Source organism: Phocoena sinus, chromosome 12, assembly GCF_008692025.1.
Source record: "Phocoena sinus isolate mPhoSin1 chromosome 12, mPhoSin1.pri, whole genome shotgun sequence".
Classification (NCBI taxonomy): domain Eukaryota; kingdom Metazoa; phylum Chordata; class Mammalia; order Artiodactyla; family Phocoenidae; genus Phocoena; species Phocoena sinus.
The window spans coordinates 61,710,452-61,734,794 of record NC_045774.1 but is presented as its reverse complement, the minus strand read 5'-3'; the positions used below and the strand labels follow the sequence as shown (position 1 = coordinate 61,734,794).

Sequence of the window (24,343 nt, the reverse complement as noted above, 5' to 3'; positions counted from 1 at the left end):
CTGCCTTATTCAAGGGCTCCCATCAACTCAATGAATGCCCATTCTTGGTTTTCCCCTATTCATCCCAACCCATAAATTAGGCAAGTGACCTGAAACACCATCCTGAGATCCTCTCCTGAAACACCTAGCAGAATAAATATTTTTTTAATACTTAAGACCATTTTTGGTTGACTATCATTTGATGATTCTAAAGGTAAAAAATGTCTCCTCAAATCATCACTGGGAACTAACTGGAATGAAAGTTTTCCTTTAATGTTTTTCTTAGAGACACTGCCATTTGCCACTATACGCATTTTATATGCATTTTGTTCCTGCCAATTATGCTTGTTCATGATTGTGTATGGAGCTGAATACAATTTCAAATAATTGTTTTGTCTCTGTACTTGGAAAACAACATTACATCACTGAGACATGTTCAGTTTATTAACTACGAAACCCCTGTAATCTTTTGTCCCCTTTTTTAAAGATTAGATTCTCTACAATGTAAGTTTCTGTATAATACTACCAGTGTTTAGAGATTGCTGCCAAAAAGCAAGACAATAAAGAAAGGAAATTGTTATTGAAAAACACTGGAAAATCATTGAAAGTTTAAGGCTGAGAACTGACAACTAGCAGTTAAGAGGCAAGTTTAAGTCCTTAAACCAAGGATTAAGTCTCTAGGATACACTGGTAAATATGACCAATCTGAGTAGCTTCAACTCCTTTACTCTTATTTAACGTACTTGTGTCACTATTGTGCGAGGTACTATGATTATTACCTGCCAGAGGCTTTCCTGTTTTCTTTTTTTAAAAACTGTTTTAGCAATAGAAAATCTAATGAGTAGTCAGAATTCCAGGGTTAAATGGCAAGTCCTGGTAGATCTTAAACAAGCCTCAAGATTCTTATTTTGTTTATATCATATGTCCATAAGGATTATCACTATGGGGGACAAAATATGTAAAGAGACATGATTCTCATTCTTGAAGAGATAATTATATACTCTGAGGACATAAGAGAGCTGTGCAGAAACGTTTACATAATATATAATTAGGTATGAAGTTTCCCAGTACCGTTGAAATACATTCAAAAAATTTAAGGGAAAACATTTTAAAGGGCTACAGGCAAAATATTTAGATGGTTTTATGAATTTGGGAAAGGATTTGTAGAAAATGGGAGGTTTGAATTTGCTCTGGTGGAGAGGAGCCGGAAACGTATTCCTTGTGAAGAATAATACAGTTCCACAAGGTACACAGCATTCTGTCCAGTTGCAATGGCATTTTTCTATTTCCTTTAGTTCGTCTCTGCTGCTTTTTCTTCAGCTCATTGAAGGGCTGGCTCCCACTTGTCATATAAGTCTCCCCTTAAATATTCCTATGTCATCTTATTTATGTAGGCACCAGTCACTCTCTAGTGGTATATTTTATTTTCTCCAAATAACTTGCCTTAACTGATATTGTCCTGTTTACTTGTCTTTATTGTGTTGTCTGCCATTCCCCCACTGAAGTGTTAGCAGAATGAGAGAAGAGAACTTGTTTGTCTTCTTTACCTGCTGTATCAACAGCAACTTGAATAGTGCTCAATATGAACTTGGTAACAAATCATATGAATTGAATTATCTGATGAATCTACCACGTATAACCACATGACCTTACCTCTTTCTTGGTGGTAGGTGGGCAACCCTCAGAATGGGAGAAAATATTTGCAAACGAATCAATGGACAAAGGCTTAATCTCCAAAATATATAAACAGCTCACGCAACTCAGTATTAAAAAAGCAAACAACCCAATCAAAAAAATGGGCAGAAGACCTAAATAGACATTTCTCCAAAGAAGACAACAGGTGACCAAGAAACACATGAAAAGTTGCTCAACATCACTAATTATTAGAGAAATGCAAATCAAAACTACCATGATGTATCACCTCACACCAGTTAGAATGGGCATCATCAGAAAATCTACAAACAACAAATGCTGGAGAGGGTGTGGAGAAAAGGCAACCCTCTTGCACTGATGGTGGGAATGTAAATTGATAACAGCCACTATGGAGAAAAGTATGGAGGTTCCTTAAAAAACTAAAAACAGAATTACCATATGACCCAGCAATCCCACTACTGGGCATATACCCAGAGAAAACCATAATTCAAAAAGACATATGCACCCCAATGTTCATTGCAACACTATTTACAATAGCCTAGTCATGGAAGCAACCTAAATTCCCATCAACAGACGAATGGATAAAGAAGATGAAGATGTGGTACATATATACAATGGAATATTACTCAGCCATGAAAAGGAATGGAACTGGGTCATTTGTAGAGATGTGGATGGATCTAGAGGTTGTCATACAGAGCGAAGTAAGTCAGAAGGAGAAAAACAAATATCGTATATTAACGCATGTATGTGGAACCTAGAAAAATGGTACAGATGAACCTGTTTGCAGGGCAGAAATAGAGTCACAGATGTGGAGAACAAATGTATGGACACCAAGGGGGGAAAGTGGTGGGGGGAGGGATGGTGGTGGTGGGATGAATTGGGAGATTGGGATTGACATATATACACCAATATGTATGAAATAGATAACTATTAAGAACCTGTTTTATAAAAAAAATAAATAAAATTAAATTAGAAAAAGACTAATTTGTTTGCAAAATAAGCCTAGTTTCAATAAACTTGGCCTGATTATTTACATAAATGTAATTAATCACATAGGCTCTTTTAAAATTGGCTTTGCTGAAACTTTTAATAAAGAATCTCAGATTGAATTTTTAAAAGGCCTCTCTAGCCCAGGAAAGCCAGGCCAAGGGCTTGTCATCAGATTCCACCTGTGATAGCTATAGATTTGGATGAATTCCTCTCTTCTCCAGATTCTCCAAGTCTCTTGAGATTCCTGCACCTGTCAGGAGGTGGCCTTCTTTATTCACTTGATAAGGCTGTTGGAAACCTAAGAGTTTCCAATCTCTGGAGGGATTGGGTAGAGAGAAAAGATATATATTTCAATTCTGCTTACAAAGGGAGAATTTACCAAATTGCTGTTTAAGTCATTATTAGCTTGAGGGGGAGTATTTCCTCATATCTGGAAAATTTAGATTAAAAGCCAGTAATATTTCAGACAGAAACCATAAAAATGATAACCATATTTATCAGTTCACTCAGTCCTATATAACTAATCCTTTTTAGTTAACAGTTTAATGAAGATTTCTAGTTTCCCACTGGAATTCTTTAATTTCTCACCCAGTTCAGTGGTATGATTTGAATGGTATCAGAAACGTGGACTTAAAAAAAATAGACCTTGCTATGAATCTTCTTGAAGAGGAAGGATTTTTGCAAAGGCATCAGAGTAAAACAATAACTGTCTATGAATGACAAAAGATTTAAGAAGGCACAGTTAAAGAACTGACTACAATGCAATTGGGAAAGAAACTTGGTTACTGCTGTTACCTACAACATTTTAAGATAATAACTAGAATTATGACTCAAAACATTTTTCTAGGACAAAGCAGATTTTTAGGAAAGCCATATAATTTCTAGAATATCTAGATAAATAATGTTTATTTACTAAGAAGATTTATTACTCACTTGACAATTCTTCCCATGTAATTTAACATGCCAAATTAACTAATTAGTTTAACATCTCTCTTTGGAATGCCTTAGGGGCCCTTTGAAGCATCCCGAAGTTAGCTAGAGGTCAAAGGAAATTCTTTAGAATTTGATTTGGGGAAATTCATCAAAAAACATCAAAATGGTTTGAAACACTAGTCAAATAGTATCATAGGTCACTGTGAAACAATGCTTATTCACTTAACCAGAGTGACAATAAAAGATTTCAGGGCTTCCCTGGTGGCGCAGTGGCTGAGAGTCCTCCTGCCGATGCAGGGGACACGGGTTCGTGACTCAGTCCGGGAGGATCCCACATGCTGCGGAGCGACTGGGCCCGTGAGCCATGGCCGCTGAGCCTGTGTGTCTGGAGCCTGTGCTCCACAGCGAGAGAGGCCACAACAGTGAGAGGCCCGTGTACCGCAAAAAAAAAAAAAAAAAAAAAAAAAGCAGATCAATATTTTAAGAAAACTTTGTCCTCTTAATAGAGAGAGAAACCAAACTCAGGTTTGTACCACTTTACCTTTAACATTAAAACTCAATTAAATTTATTCTAATCTTAGTCTGTTCTGACCACACATAGAATACCATTCTAAAGACCTTTTTTCCTCTCACAAACCTTCTACAACTTTCTATATGCATATTAATTTGTCCCTTATGTTCTTTCCTATTTAGAAATAACAGGCTTTAAGACAAATTACTTTCTTTTCCCTTAACAAAATGATTTTTCATTTCTCATACTTTCTTTTACTGAAAACACACATCCTACACTCCTTGTATACTGAAATGTCTCCCTTATTGTTTCTAGTAGCTTTAATTACATATTTAAATTAGAATCTTCAACTCTTAAAAACCTTAATTTCTAGTGAAAACTAAGAAGTAATTTTACATTAGCATTCTGTATATTAGCAAACATAAATATCAATAATTTCTAAAAATATGTGTTTTCTTACAGAAAATTTCTGTGTGGCACCAAACATATTTATTAATAGTCCTAAATATCTTTAGTCTCTCTGTAAAAGAAAGCTAGTGTTCAGTGATTAATATTTCAGTATCTTATTTTATTTGGGAATGACCTAGATATTTGATAAACTTCAATCATTTAACTTAATTTAGCAAAACTCTAAAGTTTCAAGTCGCCAAATATCTAGGGAGAATAATTTTAAGTAGACATTCCTAAAACATAATTATTCCTAAGGACCTTACCTAAAAACTTTTTTCTCATTTACACTTAAATACTTATAAAAATTTTCATCATACCAGTTTATTTTATATTTGCAACAGATATAATAAGATTTTATTTGACTTCTAGTAAACCTAGATACAATAAAATTATTATATTTACTACTGATGACTCTAAAGGCATAGCTGTGTTATTTAAACCAACAAACTTAAACTGACTTCAATGCCAAATATTAATTTAATACTAAATATTTCTCAGTTCACTTGAAACTGAAATTCATTTGGGTTAGTTTCTTTTATATTTCTGAGAGTTTATATAATTGCTTAATTTTCTTTAAGCCAATTAAATAGTGCTCATTTACAAATTAGTTTTGGTAATACCTGCTGGAGGTAAAGACATATATTTACAATGCACACATAGACATACAGACAGACACAATCAGAAATCTCATAGCTTCATTTTTTTAAACTTAGTCATGAATCAGGTATTATAATATAAAACTCACTAGTTTATAGTAACAGTTGGAATAAGCCAAGTTTAAAAAGACCTCTTTTCTCTCTTTTTTTTCCCCTCAATCTCAGGAATTAGAAATGGTCTAGATAAGTGTTCCTGAGTCCTCTGTTAGAACATTTACATCTCAAGGCACAGGGAAAGAAATGCAAGTTTCCTCTAGAAGAACTTGTTCCAGAATTCCAAAAAGATGTTTTATAATGCCAGCTTTCTCTAACTTAACTGCATATGCAATAAAAGAGCCCCATATTGGCCATTTTCAGTGTAAGGTTTTCTTTTAATTCTCAATTAAGTAAATATTTGTAAGTATAAATTTTGCAAATACATAAAGCTGACTGGGCTGTTAGGTGGAGGCTGGCTTTCTGATACCCCCTCATTTAGGAAAGGTGTTAGGCCAGCCTCTCACCTATCACCCAGTCTAGACTGTTCAGCGTCTCTCAACTGAGCAAAGGTGCACTTTTTCCCAGCGTCTTTCAGCTGGACTCCCCCAGTATCGTTCAACTGGAGGGGCACTCTGTAGTATCTTTCAACTGGGGGGCCAGATACTGTTATACATGGCCAAATAAAACTCAGGTTCATCAACCGATAATCGGAAGATCGGAGAACCAGGAAAGACTCACCCAAATTCTTTTGGACTCTCTGAGGAGGTGAATGGGCACAAGAGGCCTCTGCTGATACCAAGGCTCAGATCCTCACAGAGTTCAGGCAAAGGAGGGACGTCTGCTCTGTTTCGCTTTGTGGTTGCCAAAACTGTTGACTGGAAAAAAAACGTACAACGTGAGAGCTGTGAGTTCAGTTTTATTTGGGGTTTACTGAGGACTATAGCCTGGGGGACAGCCTCTCAGATAGCTCTGAGGAACTGCTTTGAAGAGGTGGCACGGGAGATCAGTATATATATGGCTTTGGCAAAGGGGGTATGCCTTCCTCCAAGGCACACATCTTGGTAGAGGGTTGCTACCAGGCACAAGAAGCTTGCTATTAAGTCACAAGGAACAGATGTCTTTAGTGCTTTTCTAGGTATGAGAAGATGCAAGAAATTGGATTCATAAAATTTTCTCCAGAAAGTATCTAACTATCTGAAGGCTTGTTCTGCCCGTTTTTCCCAGAGCACAGAGTGCTTCATTCCTGAGCTCCACCCTGAACTCCTTTCAGGGTGTGTTAAAGGTCAGCAGACTGCAGTGGCCAATGATTTCATTCTTGTAGAACCAGATGGCAAGTGATACTCTTTAGTTGGTAAAAAACTGAAATTCATGTCCTAAAAATCACAGCCTTGTACTTAAGGAGCAGCCCATCATTACGAAGAGATGTTAAAGAAACTTAGATTACTATTGAAGAAAGGATAGCTGAGGGTTGTTAATAACTATTGGGTTGGCCAAAAAGTTCATTCGGGTTTTCCCGTAACATCTTATGGAAAAAACTGAATGAACTTTTTGGCCAACCCAATATCTTCAAGAATATAAGAAATTCTGTAAAAAGATTGCTGAAATGTTTTCCATCTACATAGAGAAATAATCAAATTAAGTGGTTTCAAATGACAATAAGAAAGATGTAAATTATACCTTAAAAAACCTTCTCCACTGCAGAAGTCCCTTGAAATAGAACAGTTATCTTTCACCAGTTAAGTATAGAATTACTTAGAGCCAGGGGTTAAACAGCATCTGCCAGGGTTTTTCTCCTGGCTAGAAATAGACACAAGGGTCCCCAAATTTTTAAAAGCTGATCAATGCCACAATACCAAGATATACACATTATAATCTTATTTTTCTCCTTTTATCATTGTACTTTTATGTGGAACCAGGAAAAAAAATGATAAAGTGAACACAGGAATTGTGAGTAGGTTAGACAGGTTGAAGAAGATGAAAATAAATGGGGAAGATAAGTAGAACTCACAGAAAGTGATCTATGAGTAATGGAAACCAAAGACTACTTCTATACGTGCCCAGGTCTGAACAAATTAACCCACAATAAAATCATCCCACAAAAAAATCTCTTGAAATGGAAAGCATTTCATACACATAGTTTTTTCCTTCCTTTTTTTAATGATAAACGTCTAAAGTTTTCATTTATCCAGAGGAGTTTTTGATTCCGAAATGTTTCAGGATCTTACACAAAACTTTGCCGTGGACTAATTATGTTTTATGACAGTCATGACTTTTGCCTTAAGAGTTAGGAGTTAGCTAGGTTTCAGGACTTCTTCCTTGAAGCGGGACTGAGAAAATGTATCAACAAGGTATCAGGACTCTCACAGGGACTATTTAAAGCTAAAGGAATGCCCTTTTGGCTCCCACTTCCCTGAGGCTATGGTTTCAGAGATAAATCTTAGAGCTCATCAAAGAGAAAAACTACAGTGCCTCTAGGAGGCCATGGCCCCATCTCCTTCCCAGCCAGCACACTCAGCTCTGCCTTCACTGAGTAAAGACAAGGAACTCTATTTTCATTTTCTGCCTGCCCCACTCTCAACTTCTGTCTCAACTAAGTACATCTCCAACACTACAGTATCTGCTAAGAAATATGTAAGAAATGTATTTACTTTGAAAAAGGAGAGAAAAATTAATATAAATTCAGTCATCAAATATTGTACCTACTCTGTGGCTAGCAGTGATAATTACTTATATACAGATGTCATGGGCACTTCATTTAATGTATATTTTACTAGCAGTAAAGGGAAAATACAGAGTTCACTGCTGAACTCTAGCATTCCACTTGAGCCATCTAATATCAAGATAAATAACTCACATTACATTTTAAAGTAAGTTCTATCTGATAGTAGATATTAAATATTTCAGGCTTTGTGAGCCACAGGATCCCTGCTGCAGCTGTTCAGCTCTGTCATTATAGCACAAAAGTGGCCATAGGCAGTACATAAATGGATGGGTGTGGTCGCTTTCAGCAAAACTTTATTTACGAAACAGGCAATGGCTAGGTTTGGCCACCAGGCGTGTAGTTGGCTGCCCCTTAATTGAAACAGTTCATTTTGATCATTTAAAATTTTTTTTTCTCTCAGATATTCTCTCCTTTCCTCTGCTTTTCTCAAAACCTCAGATAAAACCTTCTTGCAAGAGAAAATGGGGAAGCATCTTTCTGTCTGACACCTTCCAACCTCAGGACCACGCTTCTTGTCTACCTGTTTCTGGCTTGCCCTGATGGTTTAAGTTTCAGGCTGGGATAATTGTGACCTGAGACTTTCCAGTGTTGACCAAAAAGTTAATCAATGATCATCTAAGAAAGAAATGGAAAATTTTATTTGGGCCAACCTGAAGATTATAAGCTGGGAGGCAGTCTTTCAGAAAGCTCTGAGAACTGTTCTGCAGAGGTAAGGGCGGGGGAGGGCAGTGTATATGTGATTTTGACAAAGGGATACGTGCCATGAAGCACACATCCTGGTAGAAGATCGCTGCTATTCTTGAGGAACAAATATCTTAGTTAATGATTTTAGTGCTTTTCTAAGCATGGGAAGACATAAGAAGCTGGGTTCTTAAAATTTTCTCCTGAAAACATCTAACTATCTGAGGGCCAGTTCTGCCAGTTTTCCTAGAGCATTGCCCCCTCCTGATCTTTGCCTTGAATTCCTTTCAGCGTATACTGTAGTCAGTGACTGCAGTGGCTAATGACTTGATTCTTATAGAATTGGATTGTGAGCAACATTCTTTATTTTATAATTCTTTTCCTTTTCGGTGTTGATTTCAATGAAGGTTTGGGAGGTGTTTTGTGACAAATTTGTCCGACAGTCCTAGGAATGCTCACTCCCAGGTCAGGTGAGAATTCTGTTGTTAGTCAATGTGCTGTTACTATGGTCCTAGAAATGGTTCCCTCTTGTTGCTTCTTCCAGTATCTAGAGTTACAGTATTTCAATCATTAATATTATAGGATTATATATTTGGTCAATCATATCAAATAGCCTAATCATCATTAATTTTATCAGAGGATCAGTCACACATTTGGTAATGCAAGAAACAATAATGTTGTAAAATAGATATAATACAATATAGCTAGTAACATTAATAAGGTCATAAATTAATATTTAAGCTAAGAACTTCCATTAGATGCATCCCAGTATCTCTCCAGATCGTCTGACCAGTCTATTCTACACCAATTGCTGTCTTTAAGGGGAATGATATATTGGCATTGTACAGAAAGTTCACCAAAGATGTCTGCACGTAAGGTGGTCATTATGACCCCTTACAGGGTCATGTTACGTAAAGTTCACCAAAGTTGTCTGCTAAGGAGTTACATGTCTGGCACCAGAAAAAGAAAAATTGATCTTTATGGTTGAGCAGGTATTTCTGCCGTTGGGCTGGTCTGGTTAATGCATAATGTAGATGCACATAGCACACTGGAGGGGAGGGAGGATGCCCAAACAGGCAGAGAAAAATGTTTACATTTTTCTTGTCTTAAAATGTGAATTTTTGTCTCATCACCCGTAATGACACACAGTGGAGCAGCCTGGTTGCCATGGGTTCCCTTCAGCTTCTTGAGTGCTAAGACCTTTCCGGGATCTGGCTGTGGCTGCCACCCAGCCTCAGGCCAGGCAGTCAGCCCTGCAGTCCTGCAGGGCCACCTCACCACATCATGGCACCCCCCGCCCCTACAAGCTTCCCAGCCATCTCTCATCCACCCATACCAAGGGATGCTTGCGAAAGCTGTCCCTCAAGATCTCAGGTGTCTGACCACACTGGCCAAGTTGACTTTGACACTTCCTGTGGTTTTCAAGAGGCCTCCCCACTCCTCTCTTTTTAATATCAACCTTAATGATCTGACAGCCCCGACTTAGGCCAAAGCCCAGAGAGCTTCCTTCAATCTTAGACCTTGATATGTTAAAAAGAGAATAAATGCATTCGAAAAATCTCCTCTCAAAATAGTAACTGAGCTTGCATCTGGTACTACATGTCAGAAGCTGAAAAGTACATTCTCCTTTCTCTTTTCATTTCTTCTCGAATAAATCCTAACTTACCTACCCCACTTCAGCCCCAAGACAGGTTAGATAGACAGGTCAGCTAGGATTAAGGTCATGCATTGAGAAAGTTCAAAACGAAAAATGCGTACATAGCTTTCAAACTATTACTCTGTTTTACGTTACCTTCTATTTCTTCATAACCACCCTTTTAGGTAGGTGGTGCCACGTTGGAGAGATGCAGAGTGACTATGAAGGCTCAGAGGAGGAAAGTCTCATTAAGATAAAATCTTTTAAAGTATATATTATTCAACAGGATTTGTATCTTAGTTTACCACTTCTTTTTTTTTTGGCTTATGAGTTCTTTAAGGCAGTTTACTTATATTCATTGTACCACCCATTTATGACACTGTGTCACTTAAATGAGCATTTGCTATATGCAAAGCTTGGGGTGGGTCAGTTAGTTTGCTGGCTGTAAGAAAAAATGGAATTTCAGTACAGAAAAACAATAAGTAAGAAAATGAAAAAGGGTGAAAAATCACTTCTAAAGAGAACACCTGAAAAATATGTTTTTAGAAATTGAAGGTCAAAGAGGGGCAAAGCACATCAGAGAAAATGAGTTTCTTAATCACATGGAGCCAGATCTGCCTATTGAGCATCCAGCTTATGTCAAAATAATTGTCCAGTAATTACTCTAAAAGATGGAACAAAATCAAATTAAAATGGAGCAAATTGCCTTTTGCATTGTGGCCAGTGACACATTCATGCTGCAAAATACCAGTTTCTTTTTTGTGAGAGGTGATTGATTGCTCAGTGGTTAAGTGACTAGGTTATCCCATGAAAAATCTGCAACCCTGTCTTTCAGAGAAGTGCAAAGTGTCTTACTGCTACTGCTATATGTGGCAATTTCATATTCAGAAATGAAAAAGCATACATCTTAAGCCCTACACGTGTATATGTGGCAAATATTACAGTTCATAATTACTGAATGCTTGCTATGCACCAGGGGCGGATCCAGGTAATTTACATGTATCAATTCATTTAACATGCACAAATCTGGCAAGTTGGTATTCTTCTTATTTTGTAGATGAATAACTGACACATGGAAAGGTTGAGGATATTGCTGGAAAACTTCACAGAGAGCCAGAGGTAGATTCAGGATTGGAAACCGGCACACTGTGTGCAGAGCAGGTGTTCTCAGTCACAAAACAACATGCCATATGCCCCACACAGTCCACAGCCAGTGGATGGTCTTCCTTTCCACTTTTGTTTAAAGATATAATCTAGCACTTATTTCACATAGCATAAAAGTAAGAAACAAGTCTGAGTCATGGATGAACATAAAGTGAGTGGATCATTTGTTACCTTTGTATCTACTACATTTGGACTATTACTTTTAACATTAGAGAGAGACAAATAGATAACATTGGTACCTACTGGCCCTCAAGCACCAAAGGGAAAACATTCAGGATTTGTTTCTGTTCTTTCCGGCTCAGAAAAAAAGATATTGTCAGTGTACCTAGAGATAATCGGTCACATCAACCTAACATGTACACACAGGTAACTGAATGGTGAGTTTGTTCATTCAAAAGGAGGGATATAACTTTTTGTTGATTTCATCCATGTAAGAAATATTGATTGAGCAATACAATAAAGTGCTGTGACACACATTCATGATAAAAGGAGTGTCAAAATATAAAAGACTTAGATGAGGAGGTGCATTAGTTTGCTAGAGCTGCCATAACAAAATACTACAGACTGGGAGGCTTAAGTAACAGATATTTATTTTCTCACAATTCTGGAGGCTAGCAGTTCAAGATTAAGGTGCCTGGTGAGAGCTCTCCCCTTGGTCTGCAGATGGCCACCTTCTAGCTATGTGCTCACATGACCTCCTATTGGTGAGTTTGCAAGAGCAGGGAGAAAAGCAAAAGCTCTCTGGTGTCTCTTCTTATAACACTAATCCTTTTGGTCCAGGGTCCCACCCTTGCAACCTCATTTAATTGTAATTTCTTCCTTAAAGGACCCATCTCCAAATACAGCCACATTGGGAATTAAGGCTTAAACATATCAATTTTGGGAGGACATAAACGTTCAGTCCATAACAGAAAGTAATGCTGCCTCTGATTTCTTTAAGGATAAATAAACAGAATTAGACACAAGGGAAATGACATAAGAACAAAATCAGAGGCGGTCGTTGTTGTTGCTCTGCTGTTGCTATTTTTAGAAAGTACTACATGCAGTGAGATGTTAATATATTTATAAATCTTGTTGCCATGGACAATTCTGGGATAATGCAAATGATCAAAATTAACTCAAGTAATAGAAAAAAATTAAATATATAAATAAAAGAAATTGGAAATGTTATCAGATAACTAAAAAAGAGAGGGATCAGGACCAATTGGTTTCAAATTCTCAAGGAAAAATAATCCTCATGCTACAAAAGCTTCTCGGTAATACTACCTAATGCCCAAAATAAATATTAATAACAACAGTTGGCATTTATTTTGTACTTAGAATATGTTAGGAACAGTGCAATCTCATCTAATCCTCTATATAGATAGTCTAGTCTTAATATCAAAACTTAATTAAGAGGGCCCCATAGCTATCTATTTTATGTTTGGTAGTGTATATATGTCCATGCCACTCTCTCACTTTGTCACAGCTTACCCTTCCCCCTCCCCATATCCCCAAGTCCATTCTCTAGTAGGTCTGTGTCTTTATTCCTGTCTTACCCCTAGGTTCTTCGTGATCTTTTTTTTTTCTTTTCTTAGATTCCATATATATGTGTTAGAATACGGTATTTGTTTTTCTCTTTCTGACATACTTCTCTCTGTATAACAGACTCCAGGTTCATCCACCTCGCTACAAATAACTCAATTTCATTTCCTTTTATGGCTGAGTAATATTCCATTGTATATATGTGCCACATCTTCTTTATCCATTCATCTGTTGATGGACACTTAGGTTGCTTCCATGTCCTGGCTATTGTAAATAGAGCTGCAATGAACATTTTGGTACATGACTCTTTTTGAATTATGGTTTTCTCAGGCTATATGCCCAGTAGTGGGATTGCTGGGTCGTGCACTATCAAACGTAAAATAGATAGCTAGTGGGAAGCAGCCGCATAGCACAGGGAGATCAGCTCAGTGCTTTGTGACCACCTAGAGGGGTGGGATAGGGAGGGTGCGAGGGAGGGAGATGCAAGAGGGAAGAGATATGGGAACATATGTATATGTATAACTGATTCACTTTGTTATAAACAGAAACTAACACACTTTTGTAAAGCAATTATACTCCAATAAAGATGTTAAAAAAAAAAAATAGAGGGCCCCATAACAAAAAATACATACTCACTTCTGGATATGTATGCAAAAATACCTAAATAAATATCAGCACCAATTTGTACAGAAAAATAGTGTTATGCCAATAATTTAGGGAAGATTTAAATAAGGAAATATATTAATATCATAACAAATCAAAGACCTAATACAAAATCATAGGATACTATTAGTAGAAGAAAAAGTACTTAATTAAAACAAGCAAATGAAAAAATAGAATCAGTAATTGATTTAAAGGTATAGAAAGAAACTTCCTTAACATGAGAACAGTATCTCTATCTTATAAAATGGTGAGAAGTGACACAGTCCTTACAAATAGAAAGTGCCAAAGAAGCCAACTATCACTCTTATTATTTAATGTCTTTTCAAAAATTCTAAGCCATGAACAATGTATTTTACCTACTGAAATTGTAAAGAAAATATTATTATTTACAAGGGCCATGCAAATGTATCTCAATAACTCAATAAAATCAACAAAAAATTCTTAAAATTGATAGGAGTTCTGTAAAGTGTTACAATAAAATATAAAAATGTAAAATCATTAGTGTTTCTCTATTTCAGAAATAATCAGGAGGTATGAGGGAAGAAAAATACGTTAACAGTGACAAGGCCAGCAAAAACATGAAATGCCTCAGAAAAATAAATATTCTATACATAAGACACCATCAATCTTTACCCAGGATATGAACAATTTTAAAAGAATGGCATAGCGTGTTTTCATTGAGAAGAACAAATACTTTTGGTATGTTATTTTTTCAAATAATTTAAACAGACATAATGAAATATTTCTCCAAAATACTAACAAGAGGGCTTCCCTGGTGGTGCAGTGGTTGAGAATCTCCCTGCCAATGCAGGGGACACGGGTTCGAGCCCGGGTCTGGGAAGATCCCACATGCCGTGGAGCAACTAGGCCCGTGAGCCACAGCTACTGAGCCTGCACGTCTGGAGCCTGTGCTCTGCAACAAGAGACGCCGTGATAGTGAGAGGCCCGCGCACCGCGATGAAGAGTGGCCCCCACTTGCCGCAACTAGAGAAAGTCCTCGCACAGAAACGAAGACCCAACACAGCCAAAAATAAATAAATAATAATTAAAAATGAATATCTGCTTATAAAAAAAAAAGATTTTTTTCAAGGATGGGCTTGATGAAAATTATTCTGTTGTTATTTGGAAAAATAAGCAGGTTATATACAATTAAAGAAAATAATTATGAGGAGGAAAACTATATAAACAATTTAAAGCATGTTATAATCAACAGATAGATCAGTAGGATAGAATAGATAACCTTGAAATAAATTCAGACATATACCTGAAAGTGTTTTGGTAAATAAGACATCATATAAGGAAAACATCTCCATTTTATACTCAAGAGAATTGTATAGCTTATACAATTGTATAGCTTATGTAACATTCTCCAGCGAGCCATACCTCATAAATCCATACAAGTATATGTCTGTTTACAGTAAGCAATTCTAAACCAAGAACATCTTCCTTAAAGTATTTCATAGATAAGAATTCTCCCTTCCAGCAAATATTAGTCTGTTGACCTGGAGGTCAAGTTATCATGTTTTCAAGGACATTAGACCAGGTCGCCTGCATTCTTCCTCCCACCCCCCAGGATCATCTCCCTGGTAATAAGCGGGATCTCAGGCCAGCTGCTTTAACACCTTCTTCCCCAACACAACTTCTATAATAAAACTTTTTTGAAAGAGAGAGAATTAAAGGGAAAAAGGAAAAAAAAGGACACTCAAGTCACAGTTTTTACTATGAATCGAAGGAAAGCAAGACCAGTATCAGTGATAACAGTTAATGGTTCATTACAACAATCCAGGAAATAAGTGATGCAGACCTAAACAATGAAGTGGCAAAAAGATGGAGAAAGAGAGTGAGATTTAACAAATGTTATGGCATTTCAGTTGACTAATTGTGGTAATCTATGGAAGTCAGGTTAGGGAGTGGAGGCAGTAAATCATGCTTTCCAACTGGAGACTTAGGCAGGTGTATGGATGATGTGACTATCTGCAAGGATAGAACAGAGGAGCGGTTTTAGGAAGGGTGAAGGTTCTTTAATAGAAGATAAGAGAACAGTGTTCATCAAATATGGTGTTTTCTTCTGAGTATTCAACTGCTTGGTAAAATAAATATTCAAAAGATTATTTATTAAGAATGGTATCAGAATAAGACTCTTAGGTGACCCTTGACGATGTTTCATTCAGGTTACAGATAAAGAAGCCAAAGGGGCCAATTGAATTCCCACCAAGATATGATAGAAATCCTCCCCTCCAAGGACTGTAGCACTTGTATCTCCAAGATTAAAAGTTTCTTACTCTTGGAATTTTTACTCCTAATTTCTCCATTTCCATCTTTCTTCTAATAATATTATCTTCTGTTAAGTATGTTAATCAATCAGTTCATTTTCAGATTACTCAGCTGCAAGTTGATTAAACTTGCAACTTCTTTTTTTTTCCCTACAATCTTCTGAACAACACTTCTATCATATTGTCTCAGGTTCTTGACTTCTTGTGGCTCATCCTTTCTATTTTAGTTCTTACTGGCCAATTCTTTTATTATAGACTTAAGTTGAAGTTTCAGAAGCTCCTCATTAACTACAGTAATCTGTTTTTATTTAACCCCAGTAAAGCTGGTGCTAATTAGCTTTACATGAGTTCAAAAGATGATCAGCCTTCAGAATTTAGTCTGATGCAGAAACTGTTGTCATGGCAATGCCCCATCCAATGTTTCTCTCTGTAGGTAGATATTCTTTCATTCAGGCATCCTCCTTCTTAGTATCTGCTAACATGCTTTGATATGCATGATGGTGTTTTGTTTTTTTGTTCTCATTTTTGCTTTTGTAGCTGGAAGAGCAAGAATTTAACGTTGGGGATAAGGGTAGAGGAAAGAGCCAGAGAAGGTAGTTTATTTCCTGTGGATTCACTCACTTGCCCTATAAACGAGAATAAAGTCTGTACTGTTAGCAGATAGAGGACCAGAAATTGAAGGAAAAGTTCTGGAAGAGATGTTGTGAGTGTCCCAGCATATTCAGAGATGCTGGAATCAGTGACCAAGTTTGATCAGAGAGCTGGTTTTTCAACTGTGACGTGGACCCAGAAACTCTGGCACCCTGAAGGTTAGAGGTCAGCGAAAAGCTGCATTTGTGTTTCTAGGTCCACACATTGAATGGTTAGGAGGAGAAGGACAGCTGCATTAAGATGATTCTCAGACTAGTGGAACCACATGATGAAGAAGGACAAACAGTGGATGGGGACTGTTGCTGCCACACTGGTTGGGGTCCAAATGAAACTTGCATGGTCTTTCACAGAAACAATTGAGGGACACCTAAAAGAAGAGACATTCCTGGTAGTAAGACTGATGGAAATCCAACTATCAAACTGGTGATTCAAAGCATATGGCCTTATATATTCAATAGTAGTCTGGTGAGATCCAGGGAATTAAGAATGCAAAAATTTATAGAGAAGGAATTCCATATTAAGTTTTAAGGAATGGTAAAAATAAATACTTATAAATCCTTTGAAACCATTAACTGATGACATGTGGACAAACTCTGGGATATAACTGAAAATTTTATTTAAATGATTCCTTTTCTCCGCCTTTATTGTTTTTAGGCAATTTAGCTCTTTGAGGTTAGTTGAGTTTCAAAATTGACTCAACAGGGCTTCCCTGGTGGCGCAGTGGTTGAGAGTCCACCTGCCAATTCAGGGGACACGGGTTCGTGCCCCAGTCTGGGAAGATCCCACATGCCGCGGAGCGGCTGGGCCCGTGAGCCATGGCCGCTGAGCCTGCGCGTCCGGAGCCTGTGCTCCGCAACGGGAGAGGCCACAACAGTGAGAGGCCTGCGTACCGCAAAAAAAAAAAAAAAAAAGAAAGAGCAGGAAACTGTTCAGGGAGGGGGAAGAACTGGTGCAGTGACCCCACGCAAGACGGCCAAGCACAGCATTGCAGAGAATGCAAAAGAGTTTGTCAACGCACTGAGGCTGGAGACAGAGGCAAGGTCCCCATCATCCAAAACTGTTTAAGCCACATTAAGACTTTTTTACTTTATCTTAAAAGCAACTGGAATTCATACCCTTAAACAGAAGGGTAACGTGATGTGTGGTTTCAAAAGTGTATGTTGGAATCACTTGGAGGACTTTTTAAATGGATTGCCGGGCCTCACCCTAGAGTCTCTGCTTCCATATGTCAAGATTTGGGTGGGGGAATTTGCATTTCTAACAAGATCCCAGGAGATGCTGATGCTGAGGCAGTCTTGGGAACACACTTTGAGAATCACTGGTCTACTACAGTGTGAATGAACCGAAAGGATCAAAAGTGAGTGCCAGGTGGACCACTTAAAAAGCAATGTTAGTAGTCCATACAAGAGATGATACACATTTTAACCCAGGGAAATGGGGAGAAGTCAACTAATCTAAGAAATATTGAGGAGGCAAAACCGGCAGGTCTCGTGCTGGGTTGGGTGTGGATTTGAAGGAAAGGGAAATGTCAAGGCTCCTTCAATGGGTTAATTGCTCTACTTTGTCATCGAAAAGAAAGAAACTCTCAGAGTCAGGAACATATAGTAATATTTTGGCCCAAAAATGAGAGGTTTCTTTTTTTAAAGGCATCCTTGACCTTCATTACCTGGCTGCTATGGTCCAACACCTGACAATAATCATAGAAAGCACTATGAAATTATGAAAGACTGACTCAAGGGAATCCAGAAAGCATGTTCTGGGAAAATGACAGAAACTACCCCCATCCTGTCTGGGGTGTTCCTGTGTTTAGGTGACACATGGGCCACGTTACACTTGGGCTCAGTGTCAGATCTGATTGTTCTAGCTACAGCCAGAGCTGGTAAATAGAGCTTCTAAAGTGAATTGAGACAGTGATTAAGAACTAGTGATTATGAGTAAAGAGAAGAGAGCAGATAAAAGATCAGACTAAAAAAGGTTAATCCCTGAATTGAAAAGAAAATTTCAGAGACTGAATGTAGAAACTATCCAAGATAAAGAAGTGTGCAGGGCAGGAGACGTGGCAGTTGGCAACTTGCAGACCAAAGGAAACAAATGTCTGAGACAAAAGTGAAAGCAGAAAAAAAAAAAAAAAAAAGGTTTTTGAGCATTTAGAGGTAATAACCCTAAAGATGAAACCACTGTATTAATAAGTCAGGAAATTGTCAGTTATGCCAGAATGTATTCTGAGGAATATTCAGGAAAAGCATTGCTGACCAAAGCTGGTATATTTTGGTGGCAGCTTCTCTGGTGTTTGGAGGAAGTAAAACAGAGGCTTTTGCCTGGAAATACCAGAGATTGCATCCAAAGGTCTTTGAGAAATGTTCACAAACACAAATTTGATAGCATTCCAGAGATCAACCAGTGTCTTCTTGCCAAAAAGTAAATGGCATTTCTCCCAAAGGCACGAGGCATTTGGCTCAGGAGCTAATGGGGAGAATTGTGGGAACTCAGAGCAGGAATGCCCACAAGAAAGGTTTAGTGGAATGTGAGGTGTCAAGGGAGTCTTTGAAAGTAAAGCCATGAATATATTAAGTCTTACAGTGCTTTGAGACAGAATATAATTCGGTGTACAGTGTAGAAAGTAGAAGGCTTATATTTTTATTCTTGTAAAGGATTTTAGCATAAAAGTTGTAGGAAAGAGTAGAAGCAAAACAAAACAATACCAACCTCCCCGAATTTTTTTAAAGGGGCAATTTAAATTACGAGCATCAATGGAGTATTCAGAAGACTTTTGCAGAATTCCAGATACTAATGTCATGACGCTAAACACCATAATGATTATATGGGGAAAAATTGTTCTCTGAGCTGGCCTAAACAGATTACTAACTGTTAAGTTAGACACCACCAAATAGCTAAACTCTAGGTGCAGTCTATGGCTTAATGTAAAGTGAAGAGATTTGTTTGCTGTTTTTAGAATTTATATATAGGTTTTTTAAATCCAGATAATTTTTTGAAAGATTTAAGTTATATACCTAACCTACTGCAGGAAGAAAAAAAAAAAAAAGGAGAGATAATCAATTGGGTTTTTGTTTTTTCATTTTGGGGTTTTTTTTTGGCTTGATTAGGGTTTTGTTGTTTGTTTTTGTTGTTTGTTTGGATTTGTTTGTTTCAAGCAATAAAACCAATTATAACTAATGTAAACAAAAGGGAAATTATTGCAAGTTTATGGAGTAGCTAGCTCTTAGAACTGAAGGAATATCTGAAGAACCAAGCACAGGAAGGCAGCATCACGGGGAGCTCCTTGGACCCAGATAGCAGAGTTTATATAATTGTCTTCTCAGGGGACCCCACTGTGGTTAATCAGCTCCAATATATTTTCCCTCCTGGCCCTTACACTCAAGATTTAAACACCCAGAGAGAGAGAGAGAGAGAGAGAGAGTGTTTGAATGATCTGGCTCCCCTGCTCAACACTGGTTAAGAAAAAGGGAGATATTGTCCTCTGCAGTCCCAAAGATTGCACACAGGAGAGGAGAGGTATCTCGATAGGAAATTCGGGCACTATTTTCAGAAGACGGCAGAGCAACTGCCAGGCAGTAAACACTAGCAAATATCTGCTACAGAATCCTCTAAGTATAATGTGCTTGTAGAGCAACGTTTTGTGAAAAGACTCATACCGTGACTTATTGAAAGACCTGCTTATATTCATTATACTTTGTTTTCTTACGTATTTTATCCAGACATTATTAATGAGTTATGTTTTGTACTTAGAGGAGACTGTAGGCGTGTGTGTGGTTAGAAATGGTAATAATTTGCATAAAATCAGAATCTATTAGTCCAAAAGACTTTCAGCTATGATGAGAGCTCTGAGTCTTGACTGTTTAACAAGAAATAGTAACATAATAGCAAACACCTAGTGCTTTCTATTGTCCAGGCACTGTAGGAAGCACTTTCAAATTTTATTTTGTTTAACAGGAAAGAAGTCACAATGTGACTATATATGGCAACCCTTCTGCTTTTTTAAACCATTTCTAATTTTAATCCACCTATTAATTTGTCAGTGATTCATTTCAGGTCTTTGGGGTTGATTTGAGTTGATCTCAAGATCCCCAAGTAGATCCAAAGTTCTGTTCAAAGGGTTTCTGATTTTTATGCTTTTTTAACTGAGGATTAAAAAGTCTTGCTTTATCAGGAGTGGTTTGATTATGAACCCGGACAACATATAGAGAGTAAGTGTACCACACAGTGATTGACAGTTAGAGTTTTCATCTTTTCCAGACATATGCCTGTTTCTTTCCATTTAAAATAAGGATTCAAAACACACACACACACACACACACACACACACACACACACACATCTAGAATTACCACACCTTGAAGAAGCCTTCTGTTCTTCTTGGTTTCACATTTCTCTACATAATACCTTGAAGTATACTTATGGTTTGAGAATCACACCTGAACCGTTTCTATTCCAGGCTCCTCCATTCTTTAACACTTAGAGCATTCTTAAAGTACGACTGAAGGTCTCTTAATGGAAAACACAATTATACACATTCAAATTCTTACAAATCTTTTACTAAGACTCTTATTTTTAATGCTAAAGTCTTTAAATTATATTCCTTCATATTACTTGAAACTATTAAAAAATGATGTCAAAAACTTTAATTATCCTGTTTATGATTTGCTTTATGCTATACATTTATTGCTGTCTCTCTTGAGAGCTATAGTGACACAGCTGTGGGTCCTTCAAAAATAGGTTGTATAATAATTCAAGACATGTTGGGTATCCAACTGAATTTTAGTAATGAGGAGTAGGTGAAAAAGTTCCTGTCAAGGGGATGTCAATTTGGGTCCAAGAGACAAACTTTTCTGACAGTTTCTGTACAAAGCAGGGGTTACTGAGTAACTGCCCCTGTTGTTTAGTAATTGACCCCGACAGCAGTGGAAAGTTGAAAGGGGAAGCTGTGCAGAGAGTTAACAAGAAGAACCTCAAGAAACTCAAAATGTCCAGGAAGCAGGAGAACTGAGAGGGACACAGTGGAAAGAATGTTGTTTCTGCCTAGCAACCAATTCTTCCCGTTTGGCCAAAAAAGTGTTGTGGGATTAAAACGTACAATATGACAACTTTGAGTTGCTACAAAGAGAATCAAAACTAGGAGATTTTGCTCATCTACTGGTAGGAATACCTGTAAGTCAATTTAAAGGTAGTTATTCTGTAGAAGGATATGTGTTAAAATACACCAAGAAAGCAACTAAGTATAATTTCATTCATTCACACTTTGTTCACTTTTGTTTAGTTACCAAGCATTTTACCTTGGGCATAGTTGGTACTCAGCAATCCACCCATTCATTCATGCAACATACACAGCATCTATTAAGCATCTACTGTAACCTGGTGATGAGGACACAGCAGTGAGAAACAAAGCCCCTCATGGAGTTTACATACTGTTATCATTAAGATGATTGTATCCTCTGGCTGCAACCAAGGGAATCAATGATTATAAAAATGTAGTCCTCGGGCTTCCCTGGTGGCGCAATGGTTGAGAGTCCGCCTGCCGATGCAGGGGACACGGGTTCGTGCCCCGGTCTGGGAAGATCCCACATGCCGCGGGGCAGCTGGGCCCGTGAGCCATGGCCGCTGAACCTGCGCGTCCGGAGCCTGTGCTCCGCAACGGGAGAGGCCACAACAGTGCAAGGTTCGCGTACCGCAAAGAAAAAAAAAATGTAGTCCTCAAGTGCCCAGACTCTGGGGCCAGAGCCTGAGTTTAAAAGTGTATTCTGCCACTTACTATATCACCTTGGGCAAGTTTCTTAACCATTTTGGGCTTTAGTTTCTTCATGATTAAGATAGGAATATAATGAGTTAATATGTATGCTTACGTAGACACACACACCACACATATGTATATACATTAACACACACACATATGTATATATATATGTTCATGTAAGTCCTCAGATTAATGCTTGGCGCTAATGAGCACCAGATAAGTGTCAGATACTGTTCTTGTTATGGGAAATGGATCTGAATTTAACTCCTGGGTAAATAGTCCTCACTCATATAAAGGGCAGAGACTAGAGAAATCAAGACAATAAAACCTGAGGTGCCAAATGCACCTCAATGGATTATTGATGTTTGTATTATTTGTTCAAAAAAGGTTGTAGAAGGCAAGAAAGAGCATAACTCAATGGATAAGCTAGTTAGGGTAAGCTAGTTACTTATATCTCTGGCCCTCAACTTCTTCATTCTGCAGAGAAGAGGTGATAAAAGACCTCCTTGATAGGGGTTCTGTGAGGATCAAAGGAAATGAAGTATGCAAAGTGCTTGGCACAAAGCCTAGCTGAGAGTGAGCATTTAGGAAACGGGTACTGTTAAAGTTACAACTTGATTTTATTGCACTGACATCCTATATTTAGTTTTTGCTAAGACTGGAAAGGAAAATGCAGTTGACTTTGTGATTAAGTGTATTTTAGGATGTATCACCTGTTTCTCTCAAAATGTATTTACCTACCCCTCTATCTTTCCTTTTCTGTTTCACAGGAAAAATTATGACCTCGGCATCCAAAGGAATTCTCCGCCCATTTTTAATCGTCTGCATTATCCTGGGCTGCTTCATGGCATGTCTGCTCGTTTACATCAAGCCCACCAACAGCTGGATCTTCAATCCGATGGAGTCAGCCAGCACTGTGCTGAAAATGAAAAATTTCTTCTCCACCAAAACTGATTATTTTAACGAAACTACGATTCTGATTTGGGTGTGGCCATTTGGGCAGACCTTTGACCTTACATCTTGCCAAGCAATGTTCAACATCCAAGGATGCCATCTCACGACGGACCGGTCCCTGTACAACAAATCGCATGCGGTTCTGATCCATCACCGAGACATCAGTTGGGATCTGACTAATTTACCTCAGCAGGCGAGACCACCCTTCCAGAAATGGATTTGGATGAATTTGGAATCACCAACTCACACACCCCAGAAGAGCGGCATTGAGCACCTGTTCAACCTGACTCTGACTTATCGCCGCGACTCAGATATCCAAGTGCCTTATGGCTTCTTGACGGTGAGCACAAACCCCTTCGTGTTTGAAGTGCCAAGCAAAGAGAAGTTAGTGTGCTGGGTTGTAAGTAACTGGAACCCTGAGCATGCCAGGGTCAAGTATTACAATGAGCTAAGCAAAAGCATTGAAATCCATACCTATGGGCAAGCATTTGGAGAGTATGTGAATGATAAAAATTTGATTCCTACCATATCTACTTGCAAATTTTATCTTTCCTTTGAAAACTCAATCCACAAAGATTACATCACAGAAAAGCTCTACAATGCTTTTCTGGCTGGCTCTGTGCCTGTTGTTTTGGGGCCATCTAGGGAAAACTATGAGAATTATATTCCAGCAGATTCATTCATTCATGTGGAAGATTATAACTCTCCCAGTGAGCTAGCAAAGTATCTGAAGGAAGTAGATAAAAACAATAAATTATACCTTAGTTACTTTAACTGGAGGAAAGATTTCACAGTAAATCTTCCACGATTTTGGGAATCACATGCATGCTTGGCTTGTGACCATGTGAAAAGACATCAAGAATATAAATCCGTTGGTAATTTAGAGAAATGGTTTTGGAATTAAAGTTTTCCATCATTTGCACACTTGGCAAATTATTTTGATGAGATATTATTGAGGTTTTGAAGATGAGAAGAGACATCATTCAGCTTTTGTGTCATAATTTATTTGTATCACTCTCTCTTGGGTGACATATATATTTTGATGGAGATTTTTGAGAGCGCAGCCTCAGCAATCACTGCACTTGTTTTAAATTATCTTATATATACCTAATTATGTGCACTGAAAAATAATTTATTCTTCTCTATCATTTGTAAACATTATTTTTTTCATATTTTTG

General features: G+C 37.8%; 1 protein-coding gene across 1 annotated transcript in view; it reads left to right on the top strand.

Moving 5' to 3' along the window:
• Window positions 1-24,082, top strand: part of FUT9 (fucosyltransferase 9) — a 35,588-nt gene extending 11,506 nt beyond the window's left edge. Inside the window, exon 2 of the mRNA XM_032651757.1 lies at window positions 22,982-24,082. Within this exon, the coding sequence (XP_032507648.1) occupies window positions 22,990-24,069 (1,080 nt within the window). The 5' untranslated portion in view covers window positions 22,982-22,989 and the 3' untranslated portion in view covers window positions 24,070-24,082. The remainder of the gene's footprint in view (window positions 1-22,981) is intronic.
• Window positions 24,083-24,343: the final 261 nt, after the last annotated feature.